The sequence below is a fragment of the Ursus arctos genome, unplaced genomic scaffold (assembly GCF_023065955.2).
Source record: "Ursus arctos isolate Adak ecotype North America unplaced genomic scaffold, UrsArc2.0 scaffold_5, whole genome shotgun sequence".
Lineage (NCBI taxonomy): Eukaryota > Metazoa > Chordata > Mammalia > Carnivora > Ursidae > Ursus > Ursus arctos.
The window spans coordinates 7,828,856-7,842,897 of record NW_026623067.1 but is presented as its reverse complement, the minus strand read 5'-3'; the positions used below and the strand labels follow the sequence as shown (position 1 = coordinate 7,842,897).

Genomic DNA, 14,042 nt, shown 5'->3' with positions numbered 1-14,042 from the left:
CTTAAATCACACAATTAGACTATTATCAGATGAAAGAAAGTGTCAAGGGATAAAATTGCCCCTAAAATGATTTGATAGAGGCTATTTGCCTTCTGAACAGTTATTGGCAAGGGACCATGATGAAACTCTTTATTATGGCTTGTGAAATTCAACATAGTGCCAATGATGACATTCTGGTTTGAAGGCTCCGAGCCTGCCCTTCACATATTCCCCAAATTAATCCACTGTGTATTCTTGTGCTAATTTTTCTTACCCAACAAAGAAACTCCCCTTCACTCTTACTCCATAGATACCACACTTTTTTCTCAAGACTTTTCTAACAGCATCTTTGAATTCTTGGTTCCTCAAGCTATAGATAATCGGGTTCAGCAGTGGAGTGACCACAGTGTAGAAGACAGAAATAATCTTGTTGATTTCAGGTGACAGATGGTCACTGGGGCGAACATACATGGAGATCATGGTCCCATAGTAGATAGTGACAACAGCCAAATGGGAACCACATGTGGAAAAGGTCTTCATCTGACCAGAGGCTGAAGGAATTCTCAATATGGTAGATACAATGAAAACATAGGACACAAGTGTAAGAAAAAAGCAAATGCACAGCACTGCAATTGACAAGATAAAGATGACCATCCTGGTGATATACACACTGGAACATGAGAGCTGCATGAGGGGAGGGAGGTCACAGAAGAAATGATTGATCTGGTTAGAACCACAGAAATCCAACTTGGAAATCATTAGGGAGGGGAGAAATCCTGTGCCAACACCTGTCAACCAGGAGACTGCCACCAACTTGGTGCAGATCTCAGGACTCATCAGGGAAGAGTAGTGGAGTGGGCTGCAGATGGCCAGATGACGGTCATAGGCCATCATGGCCAGAAGAAAGCACTCAGTAGCCCCAAAGAACACAAAGAAATAAAGCTGTGTCATACAGGCAGGGAAGGAGATGGCTTGGCCGTGGGAGAACAGGTTGGCTAGGAGAAGGGGCACAATGGTGGATGTATACCAGATTTCCAGAAAGGAGAGGTGTTTGAGAAATACATACATGGGTGAGTGCAGTCGCTGGTCTTGGCTCACTACTGCAATAATGACAACATTCCCTGTGACTGTGAGAAAGTAGATGAACAGGAAGATGGCAAAGAGCAGTGTCTGCCATTCAAGAAGATTCTGGAATCCTAGCAGCTGAAACTCAGTGACACTGGACACATTTGGGGGCTTCATTGCCTGTGGAAGAGAAAATATTTTGGAAAAGCACTATATAGAAGCCATACAAATATTTGTAGCTATTGATGTTATTGATGTTTAGCAGCTCAGAGACTAATTCTTTAAATAGTTTAGATCTTTGTGTACAACCCTTTATAGGAACAAGCACTTTTATAGCAACATTTTCATCTTGTTTTTATAAGAAAATATTTTGATATTATAAGCTGAATGTGGATGTTAGTTCTTGGAAAGAACCTCAGCAAATTCCATTTCTTGTGTTCTCTGAAATTTAGAAGTCTAAGATCCAAAGATAAAAATAAAAACAGAAACAACAGAACAAAACAAAACAAAACAAAAAAATCTCTGATGGAAAGCAAACTTGGAAACTAAGCATAACAACAACAATTTTTTTTTTTTTAAAGCAGGCACATATGGAAACAATGACTTTCCTTTCTCCCTTTTACAAGTCAGGTTGAGCATATCTCCTATGACATCTTGGAGAAGTTTATTCATTCTCCTTTCAAACAATATTTATGGATACCTTGCTGTGTGTGTGTGTGTGTGTGTGTGTGTGTGTGTGTGTGTGTGAAGCTTTGAGCCGAGTTAACCTTTACCTGTACCGGAGTCCTTTCTTGCCCAGTTGGATACCATGTCCTGCCACTGAGGATGTACCCTGTATACATTCAACACGTCACCTTTCCTTTGCTTCCATTTCGTTCATTGTCAAAGCTCATCCTGGGTAAAGGCAACATCCACTGCCATATATGAGCTTCCATGCAATAAAGGAGATGAGAGACAACACATAATGTTGTCCTTTTAAGATTCATAACCAATAACTTCAGTGTGTCTTTAACGCTGTGGAACAATGACTCCACCTTTCTTTCATCTATTTACTCTTCCATTCTCCTGAGTGACTAGTTATTATATTTTTTTTCTCTTTTCAAACTTCCAACACTTCCATGTCTATCTATGCCTTCAGCAAAATCCTATTGTTCTGAAGGAAAACCTGAAGTTCTCCAATGGGAATATCCAGATACTCAGGCTACTAAATTCCCCACCTCCCACCTTCAGTTCTTCTTCATCTGCTTTCTATATATCACTCCAAATAAAAGGTCTATTCATGGGTTAAGGTAAATCCCCCCACACATGCTTTAGTTCCTACACCCTCCCACATAGTGGAAGTTTTTGCAGGTATTATACTTTCTTACTTCCCTGAATTAACAATGGTCCCTCTCTGCTAGATCATTTCCTCAGCATGTAAACAGGTGGTTTTCTCTCCCTGTAAAAAAAATATACAACCGATGGGGTGCCTGGGTACCTCAGTCAATTGGGCATCTGCTTTCATTTTGGTCATGCTCCTGGGGTCCTAGGATTGAGCCCCAAGTCAGGCTCCCTGCTCAACAGGGAGTCTGCCTCTCCTTCTCCCTTTGCTCCTTCCCTCCCTACCCCCTGCTTGTGTCTCTCTCTTGCTCACTCTCTCAAACAAATAAATAAAATATTTTTTAAAAATAACAAAGAAGATATGGTCTTGATGTTATTCTGTTCTCCAAAACCTACTGCTTTCATCTGTCTGCTCACTTGTACTCCTTCCCTTCTTGAGGGTGTTGTCTCTGTCAACTGCCTGCACCCCCCTTGAATCCACTGCAATCAGGGTTTTTCCCTCACCACTCCACCAAAATAGTAATGCCACGTTTCAGTGGCTCTTCAAACATCCCTAATGGTCTTAATCTGTTGTCCACATGGCTGAGTTTATTCTGTCATCTTCTGGGTCTATTCTTGTCAGTTAATATGCCCAGCTATGTGCCCTCTGAATTCCATTACAGACATGTCTTTCACATTGTATCCATTTATTTGATTAGCATCTCTCCACATCCTCCAACCTTTTAATGTAGGCCCTCGGGGTTGAATACCTCTTAATACACCCTCATTTCCCTTGAGGCTTGATGCAGACTCTTGACTGTAAATGCTATCACCTGGCCCTCAGCACCAAAATGTGTGTATCAAGCTTCACTATATGTCTCATGTAAACAATTTCTCTATTTGAAAGAACCCTGACATGTCTAATTAGCATCTGGAACTTAACACTAACTAACCTGCATTTCTTTCTCACCTAAGAGTCTCCCCTTAGTCTGTCTCCCACATCTCATCAGTGGTTACTCCATCCTCCCACTTGTTCAGATCAGAAAACTTGACTTTTGTTTTTCTCACACCTAGTATCTGATTTCTCACCCAAATCATCTGGCTCCACCTGAAAATATATGCAGAAGTGCCACTTCCTCTCACCTGGATTGTTCAATAGTCTCCTTGTAGCCCATCTGCATCCATCTGTCCTTGTTCAGTAAATACTCAATAAAGCAGCCTGAATGAAACTTTTAAAACAGGGAAGGAAGGAAGGAAGGAAGGAAGGAAGGAAGGAAGGAAGGAAAGAAGGAAGGAAAAAAAGAAAGAAAGAAAGAAAGAAAGAAAGAAAGAAAGAAAGAAAGAAAGAAAGGAAAAGAAGGAAAGAAAGGAAGGAAAAGAAAAAAAAAGAAAGAAAATTAAGAAAAAAGAAAAGAAGGAAGGAAGGGAGGGAGGGAGAAAGAAAGAGAGAGAGAAACAAAGGCAAAGAGAGGACAACGTGTGTCATTCGTCTTCTCAAAGCCCACAGTGGCACCCAGCTTACTGGGTATGCTGGGAGCACATGGTACTGTGAATCATTCCTGATAAGTGAATAAATCAGTGTGGCCAATCCACTTATGCACACATCGGGAATCTACTGTTAATTCATTGTTGTTTTAGTTCACTATTTTTGCTGTGTTCTATTTCTTCCTCTCATACTTGAGTGAAATAATTGAGAATATTATCTTCATTTGACTATGAAAAATTCATATGGAATGAAAATAATATCTTGATAAAATCAATGCACTTGTTATCAGGGATACAATATTAGATGTCTCTTATACATATTGAACTATGTGGTATATGATTTCTTAATGCTTAAGAAAGAAAAAAAAAGCCAAATCCTTCACAGTGTAGCAGACCCTACTTTTCTCTTCCTATCTCCTCTGCAATCTCTTTGTCCACTTTTCTCCTACCTCATTCTGATCCCAGCACTCCAGCTCCCTTAGTATTGTTCAAACAGTGTAAGCCTTGACTCCATTTCTATTCAACACATTCAGTTTCCTGGGATATTATCATTATTTCTAAGTGGCTCATACCCTACTCTGCTCAGATATCACCTTCTCCATGGTATCTTCTCTGGCTACTCTATGGCTATTCTGGGAGGTTAGGACTTCAATGTTCAGTGCTAGAACTAATTATATTGAGCTAAAAATAAAACAAAAAACAAATCAAATCAGAATGAAAACATCTGCCTCCCAAAATGCTGAGTCCTCTTTAGAGGCCTCTTTAGAGCCACCGGCATAACTTCAGATCTAATTTTTGTAGCTTTCCTTGAAATTATATGAAAATAAACATAAAAATGTTATTGCAATCTTGCCTAGAGTCAACTAAATGGCCTTTGACTCCTTAAAAATTCTTTCTTGGTTACTTTCCAGTTACTGAAGATTTGTATGCTAAACAACGTGCAATGGCATGTGCAAATGGCACGACCATTTACTTAGTTTTCACACAGAGCATCAGAAAAGGCTAAAATTGCCTTGATAATGAGGAAGAATTTATTGGAGTCTGTGTAATTTTAGAATTCGAATTCAACAACCAAAGCAAACAACACAACAAAGTTTGTCACTCGACACTAAAACACACACCATGTTGATTTCCTTCTGAAAACCTTTGTGTCTGTCTACACGAGCCTCTCCTACCTGTCTTTCTTCCCAGCATGGAGAGCCCTAAAGTGTCCCTGCTCCACGATCTGCCTTGTCCTCCTTGAACCCAAATGTGGGCCTTGCTTTCCTCATACAAGTGGAAATTTGCCATCTCCTCTGCTGGGGTTTGACCTTGGATGAAGCAGGCTTCTCCTTTTAATAACTGGGTTTCTTGGGGACCTGGCCCTTCTGAGAATCCTGGTCCCCAGATATTTTTTCTGTAATTTGTCAATCGAGTTAGTAAACAATGGAACCAATCTTCTGAGATTCAGCTCTACCTTCTGAGGCTTAGATGTCTGTAACACATTCGGGATAAATAAATTTTTACATTCTTTTGGAAGTTTTTTTTTTTTTTTTAATTAGGATTGGTCTCAGAAATGTTGAGATAAAAATTGAATCAAAAGAGTGTTTTCTAAAATATAGCAAGCAGACCATTAGTGAATCACCTATCCTGAGAACTGGATATACGACAGCTGCTTTTTGTTGAATGTCATTTTGCCATCATATTTTAATTGCAAATATAACTAAATGAAAAAACAAAAACAATTCATGACTAAAAATTAATTAATTTATGCAATGAGAGCAATCTGTACCCAAGCTCATTCTAAATGTGAATCTGTCAATTTATCAAAAAAAAAAAAATGCAACATCTGAGTTTATATGAAAGGCTGTTTTATTTTGAGTTTTGGAAGATAGGTTGAAGAAGAAAAAGTTTCTCAAACCATCTATAATGTAACAGTATTAAAAACAAAGCAAAACAAAAAACACACAGAAAAAAATAAACAAAAAATTCAAGCGTATGAAAGGTCATTATAATCTGATGCATTGATGTTTGCATTAACTAATATTTTTTAGAAATAATATTATTCATGCCTATACTTTTCAGAAAACTTGAAAATGGAAAGAAGTAGACAAAAATATCAGTACATTTATTTTGGTGTGATATACATAAATTGGTGTTTATTTTAACTCAACAACATAATTCTTAAATAACATGAAATAAATTCTAGTAAAAAAACAATTTCTGAGTAAACTGTGATGAAATAAAATATGCAGCAAATGACCACAACTGTATGTTCCTTAGGATATGTTGTATACTGCAGCATCAGAAACCATTGTGCTTATAGGTAATAAAGGCTGTTGGGAAGAATATCCAAGTTATTTGGGGGAGGGATCCATAGTACTGTCTCCCACAGTTAGGCACTTGATGTCTTACCCTCCAAATTTTTTTTTGTGAGTTCTACATATGGGGAGATGCAATTAGGTTAATACTGTATAACCTGTATCCAGGCTATTTTTATAGCTAATTATATAGCCTGGATCATCTTGGCATTTTTTTGCTACTACTTTTATAACAACTTTCTATCATAGGTCTTTGCTCATGCTATTAAATTTGGGGGGACAAAATTAAACACCATAGATAGACTGTGTATCTTGTGTGAGGTGGACTTTTCATATCTAATTCAAACCTAAATTTGTAATTCCTGCATGTTTGCAGGAAAAAAAAAAAGTTGTGATAGGGTCTTCACGGCAGATTATTTACTTAGACAGTTTTCTCTGGCACTTTCATCTGTACACATCAGCCACACCTCCATTTACGGAGATGGGAGGGTGTCCATGCCTACAAAGATCATCACTGCCTACACATGAGGGACAGACAGCCGGAAGGCAAATGGAATATATATATACAATCTCCACAACCAGAAAGTGTCAGGCTTCACAAATCAACCTGGCTTCCTGGTGAGAGCAAATCATGGACCATGGGAGGTAGGGGGCGATATGAAGCTTCCTTCTAATATTCAAGCATGTGGTGACGAGGGTGGGTGTCTCTTCTCTGCAAAGAGAAGATATTAGAGTACGGGTAGATAAACATCACCTCTAAGACTAAACTGGATAATGAGGATTAAAAGCATATCATGAAATATATAAACTGCAAGCTATGGTGCACATTTGTAGGTTTTGAAGGGTCTTAATGACAGAAACACTTAGAAGCCTACAAATGTGTACTATATAGAACATACATAGGGTCTCTTTTTGTGCCTCTCCTTCACTGGGTCATCTTTTCCTCACTACTCCTGGCCATCAATTATCTTGGGTATTCTTTTCACTAGCCTTTTATTTCCCATCAGTATCATAGCTTCTGATAGTGCAATATGAAATCAAAGAAATCAAAGGAATGTTCATAACAGTCATTTGCTCTGTATTTTATTTCACAGTGCAGCAAGAATCCTGTTATTGATTTCTTACTTCAAACATTATAAACTTATTTTTACTAAAGTTTATTGCATATTAATTAAGAATTATGTTATTGCATTAAAAATAAATATCCTTTTAGATGTATCACATCAAAACAAATTTACAGATAATTTTAAATATTCAAGTTTTCATTTCAGGAATGGTATTTTAAAATCCCTCTTTTATATGACCCAGTAAAGTTGATATTTTAAAGTTTTCTTCATTGTTGTATGATGAATTCATTTATCAGTGCACAGAGAATTTTGAAATTGGGTAATTAGTTATCACTATGATATGAAGGATTATATAAAAAATATAATTATTTAATAGTAAGCTTAAACCTAACCAAATGTTGCTGAAAGTCATTTCAAATTAAGATAATTAATATTTCATTTTAATAACAATCTAATTTCAGTGTAAAATGCAAAATAATGATACTCTTATTATAATAATATAGCCAACATTTCTTGAGCATTTATTTAATTGGGGTCATGGTGCCATACATGTAGTTCTTCATCCCACATTTACAATAGCTCTACATGTTGGACATCAATGTATAAGTAAGAAAGCTAAGGCCTAGAAAGTAAGTGATTCATTTAAGGTCACTGAGATCAAGGTCGCTACGGAACAATTAGCTCCCCCCAGAATATCTGGATATAGAGGCCATGTTGGCACAGAGTTCTTTCCTGCTTCTCTAGGTAAGAGTGGTGGATTCTTGTCTTACCAAATATACTTGTTCACAAAATAGTAGGGTGGGGGAGTAAGCGCACGTCAGTCAATAGAAGTCTCACACAGTAAGCATGGGGACAGACAGCTTCATTTGCAGCCTTCCTGGAGCACACTGCCTTCACTATTGAGGGCCGTGCTTGGGAAGCTCCTAGCCAATGTGGTATGTGCTCAGTGGAGGATGTTGTGATGCTTTAGAATTATGCCAAGAGAAAAGTAATGAGGGGCACCTGGGGGTTAAGCATCTGCCTTCGGCTCAGGTCATGATCTCTGGTCCTGGGATTGAGCCCCGCCCTGGACTTGCTACTCAGCAGGGAGTCTGCTTCTCTCCTCCCCCTCTCTCTCTCAAATAAATAAATAAAATCCTGTAAAGAAAGAAAAAAATAATAATGAAGAAGAAGTGGAGGTATCTCATCTGATTCGAAGAAGATAAACATGGATGCTTTTATAGATTAAATAGTTTTATAAGAGAAATTAAAATTGCTCTGTTTCATCTTAAAAGTAGAGATGACATTAACAGATGAGGCATCTTTAGAGAAATATATTTTGGTTCAAAAAAAGAAGGGCATTCTATAACTCAGATATGATATTGTTTAAACACAGGGAATATCATCACTCGCTTAGGTATTATACAAGCAAATATTTATTGAATAGATAGGATAACATCCAAATATTTTGAGAAATGTAATTCTTATTTTGTCTCATAGACAAAAGTTATTTCAAATTAAGTTAGAGGCACACTTTGCTGACAACATCTAAATTCAACTTTGTCAATATCATATTGCCTTTGTAGAACTGTAGAAATGAGGGGGATTTTCCAGGATGCATTCATCACAGACCTTTATTTCCAAAGTCAAGTCACCACCGCCCTCAAATCCCATTCTAACCCCTTAACATTGCTTACCTCTGTTAGGGGCTTGATGTGTGTGATGGGTGGATACAGAATTCTTAGTCCATCAATTTAAATTATATGCAGAGTTATTTTCGAATTCTACTTAAGTTTTTCATAATGCTTGTTGCATTCTCTACATATTTATATGATGTGGTGGGGCCATTGCAGTTATAAGGAATGCTTTGTGCTACCCATGCGAAACAGTTATTGATATTTGTATTTTTTAGAAATCCTTAATGTTCAAGGACAACTTGGGCAATGCGTTATTTTTTTTTAATAACTTAAAACTACCCTCTAGAATCAAGTAACCAAAAACAGCTGATGAAGTCATTGAAACAACCAGCAGAAGATAACACACAATGTATAAATCAATAATTATTTTTTTCAAGAAAGCCATGTTTTGAAATTAGTAGTTAATTTGCTATTACCTTGATAAACCTCCTGGCATACAATTATGAAGAAAACCTTCACTTTTAAACTTCTCCATGTTGACCACACAGTGGAAATACGGAAATTTAGAACAATTAGCCTCTGCACACAATTGAACAGATGATGTCCCCAAAGATTTGCAGTTTCCTTTCTTTCTCTCAGGTGCATTATAGGAGTGGATGGTGAAGGGTTAGGATAAGCATTTATTGAGCATGTGTTAGATGTCAGGCCCTCTATACACAAAAACCCATATAAGCCTTATAAAAGAACCCATTTCACCCACAAAGACACAGAGAGGCTTACATAACTCACCAGGGGCACCTGCAGGGTATTTGAATGACATGATATCACTCACCAGGGCCAGAGCACCAGTGTTTGAATACAGGGCTATTTTAGCTTCAAATCCACTGTCTTTCACTGTCATGCTCTGCTTTTCGGGCAATTCCGGGAATTGGGTATGCTCTATCAGTGGAATCAAGCTCAAAGGACACCAAAGGAAATGAGTAAATGTTAGTTACACTAATGATAGAAGGTGTGTTATCCTGCTCGGGAATTCAGGAGCTAGCATGAGAGACGAATGAGGAAGAGACTTATTATACCTGCATGAAAGAGAATTTCCAGCATGGAAGTGGTGGGGTGGGGTCCGAACAGGATGGGTAGTTGGGAAAACCCTCCTCAGGAGATTAGGAAGAGTGTTCAGACATAGCCCCTGGGGCTGATACCACAACATTCATCTACCAAAATCTGCTTTCCAGAGAAATTTCACTTTACCATTGCTTTCAGTCTTTTAAACTTTACTCTTAAAATGCCCAGCTCTGCTATTACAGGTATTTCCCTGCTTTTTGAAAGTTCCCATTACTCCATTTCACTTTTGTGAGAGACTTACATTAACATCAGCTTTTGCAAAGGGAAAGAAATCTGAAGAGGATGTTTGCTTTTACCAAAGAGGGCTCAGTGTTTGTTTTTGCAGGGAGCAGTTAATGACCTGGCATGTACCTTGAGCAGTAAGTGTGCCCCCCCCCAAGCTAGCTCCCCAGGAGCTACACTCAGCATCAAGCCACCATAGCTTTGCATTTTGTGAGCCTCTGTGCTTAATCTTGATTTGTTTGGTGCATTTTTCAGCAAGATTCATCCCTAGGTATCAGAAAAGCCTAAGAGAGGTTATTTTGGGGTCTGGAAATGCTCAAAAATGTTCTAATAATGGCAATTTTTTTAAATGTATCCACTTAACAATTTTTTAAATTATGTTTAGTTACCAGCATCTAGTAAATAGTAAGTTTTTGTTGTAGTGTTTAATGATTCATTAGTATGCATTTTGGTTTACAAGAACTTTCATAGGAATGCTCCACTTTGGGGAGGAACATGTACCTTCTTTATTTATACTTGAGGATGTATTCATTTATTTAAAAAATAAGATTGAACTTTGTAATATTATCTTTTTTTTTTAATTAAGTACTTTGTGTCCAGTCATGGGAAACCCTTTTCAAATATCACCGTGAATTATTCCTGATTTCTCTCCCACCCTGCCACTAATTAAAACAACGTATATGCCCTTTTCTCTTTCTTCAAGTCTTATAGAAAACAGGAAAAATCCCCCTCTATGACTCATGCTTTTCTCTCTTATGCCATAGTGTGTTTGTAGAAGACTCTTGAATTCATAGACATTCTTAGCATGGGGCATATCATATAAGCACTAAGCGCCAAAGCCTATTTTTGTGTCAAACTAATTTACAACAATAGCACTATATGAAACACTAGATTCCATATGAGGCCATTAATTGTGTCAACGTGTGGAAGTCTGTATATATATGGGGAAATGCCTCTGCTTCTTCTTACGTATTTTATGTAGAATGGCGATGGAAAAAGGAGTGGAGATATTGCACTCATTGAAGAGTCTTTCATGGGCCTGGCTTGGAGGTATGGACAGAGAGGCCCAGAAAGAAGGTCTGTTTTTACATTTATTGGATATGCAGTAATGGGATCTATATAAGTACAGTTGAGTTCAGGCTGCCTCTAGAAGCTGGGAGAAATTCATATGTCCCATTTTACCCCATACCCCCAGCCACACTAGAGCATCCTCGAGCAGAGGCAGAGCCCCTAATTCACAGTGACCCTTAGGGCCTCAAATCCCAAAGCACTGGGAAAGACAAATACAGGGACTGGGTATAAATTCAGCGACCATCACTGAAAATCTGTCATCAGTGCCCATTCCCCACAAATAAAAAATCTAAACATATTTGTGGAACATGTAGAATTGGTCATCAGCTGGTCTTGCCCTGGCCGCAGCGGGACCAGGAACCACATCAAACTCCTGGACGTTCTGAGACACCCAATGTCCCTTCATACGTCACTGGGTTTTGTGCTTGTGCTTATTCTGACCAGATTCCACTAGAAAGACAGGGGCAGGCTGGCAGTTCCAGGTCTCCCTGGAAACTATATTCCAAGAGCAGTTCCTTTGTGAACCTTTTCTCCACATGCTTACACATCGTGTCTTCATTCCGGTTGGCCCATTTGTCCACCCTCGTGGGTGCACCTGGGAAATTCTGCCACTACCTGGTCATTTTGTCCGTGTGCCAGTTCTCTCCTTCAGCTGGACAGAAGCTCTGCATTTGATCCCGAGACCTGGTGCCTAGCTCCTAGAATCGTCTGTTGAGGGAGAATGCCATACCGGCACCAGTCCACAGAGCACACTAGGATCCTCACCAAACACTAGACATAGAAGTAAAGACAGGACTGTTTCCATTCCTTGCATTTATTACATCTCAGATTTCTCATATCTAATATATGCATGGGGTTTACACTATTTTTTTCAGAGAATGACTGCAAATCTCACATGGGACATTGTACTTATTAATTTATTCCAGAAGCTATACTGGGTCCTTACTCTGCGCAGTCTGAGTGAAGGACTTTGGAATAAAAATATAAACAGGGGGGCACCTGGGTAGCTCAGTCATTAAGTGGCTGCCTTCTGCTCAGGGCGCAATCCTGGAGTTATGGGATCGAGCCCCACATCAGGTTCCTCCGCTGGGAGCCTGCTTCTTCCTCTCCCACTCCCCCTGCTTGTGTTCCCTCTCTCTCTGGCTGTCTCTCTCTGTCAAACAAATAAATAAAATCCTTAAAAAAATATGAACAGGATACATTTTTGTCCTTAAGTCCCTCATATTACTTAAAAGAAAATTCTAATGTAAATCATTTTTTAAATATAGCATTACTACATAAATCTACTTTTGCTAACATGCCCATATGGGGAATGGAGCTCACATGTGCCGGAAACCAGCCAAGGGGTGACATTTCTCCCACTGCAACAGCCTGTGTCTCAGACACCCTTCACTCTCCCTTAGAATCATGAGAAACTTCTCTGGTTCAACTCCTCATCCCGGATTCCCTCCGTGGCAACACAGAGGTTCCCTGGATGCAGTTGCCCCTTACCTAATAGGGAAAGTTGAGGCTGTGTCCACAGAGGACGTTTGAAAACCCTAGCTCAATAAATCACCAATGCAGTCTCTGGGGGAAAAGGAACAAGTATAATGCAGGGTGTAAGTGCTGAATGAAAACCAACCAAGATCCTTTTAAAAACCACAAGCAGGAAGGAAAGTGCTGTGTCAGCGGCTGTTGCTTTTGAGGTTTTGACTTTTTTTTTCCCCCTGTGGAGTAGAAGGAGTGTGGGTCTAGGCGATTGTGAATCCCCAGAGCTGAGGCAAACGGTGAGGCCAGGGAGAAGTGAGAGTCTTGGTGAGAAGGACAAGGGACTCAGGCTAGGGAAGAAAATAAGGATACCCTGGAGATAGTTAGGGAAGGTGAGCAGGAATGAATTTGCAAAGGACGGATGTTCCCATGTTGTCAGAGAAGACAGGACACAAATGGAGAAAAGAAGTAGAGAAAGAGTATTAGTGAGAGTCAGGGTGGATTTGGACGTATGCAACCTGAAAAAGATTCAGAGGTAAGAATGTAGGAGGGAGTGCACCAAAATAGGGTTGTAACGACACAAAGAGGTATTCTATTCACCTTAGAAGAAAGATCATGAGAAAATACACATTTCAGTTAGACCAACCCTATTAAACAAAACAGGGCCCAGGCTGTCACTTCACAGAGCATTTGTAAATACAATGAAATCAAATTATAATCCATTCCACTAGTTACCTGGATAGATGCGCTGCAAGGGAAGCATGTTTTTCTAAGAACAATGATAACAATGATGTCACAGGCCTCATTCCTCAGCTAACAAGTCTGGAGACAAAACAGAGCTTAAACTCGGCTGCCCTAGAATCAGCTGGGGAGGACGTGCCCTCTGATGTCAGCTCAGTCACTCAGCCTCATCCTACTGAAGACCACTGCAATCCGCAAACCCCCAAATGGGAAACCAGCAAGCTCCTCTTAGCCTCTAGGAATTAGGAAATCTCCATTCGAGTGAGCTGTGTTATCAATTCATCTATACATTTGAGCACATATATGGCTTTATTGTGTCTCCCAATAAAATAGAGATGTTTCTTGCATCATTGAGAGTCTCAGGGATATGAATAAGAAGGAAATTAATATATGTAACCTATAGAAAAATATGGATCTCACCTTTGACATAATATAGTCATCTTTGAAATTCCTCCATCCATTAGGTTCTAAGATAAACTGTACTGATTCTGTTCATTCACTGATTACTTATTCAACTAGCATTTACTGGGTGTCCAAATGTGCCAGTCACTCTTGAAGGTACTGGGAACATAGCATTGAACAAAACAGGAAAAAAAAAAAACAACTCC

At 39.0% G+C, this 14,042-nt stretch overlaps 1 protein-coding gene across 1 annotated transcript; it reads right to left on the bottom strand.

The window, feature by feature from the left end:
- Positions 1 to 249: 249 nt before the first annotated feature.
- LOC113261419 (olfactory receptor 11L1) lies at positions 250 to 1,221 on the bottom strand. The gene has a single exon (XM_026507542.4). It carries the CDS (start codon positions 1,219 to 1,221, stop codon positions 250 to 252), a length of 972 nt encoding a protein of 323 aa, XP_026363327.3.
- Positions 1,222 to 14,042: the final 12,821 nt, after the last annotated feature.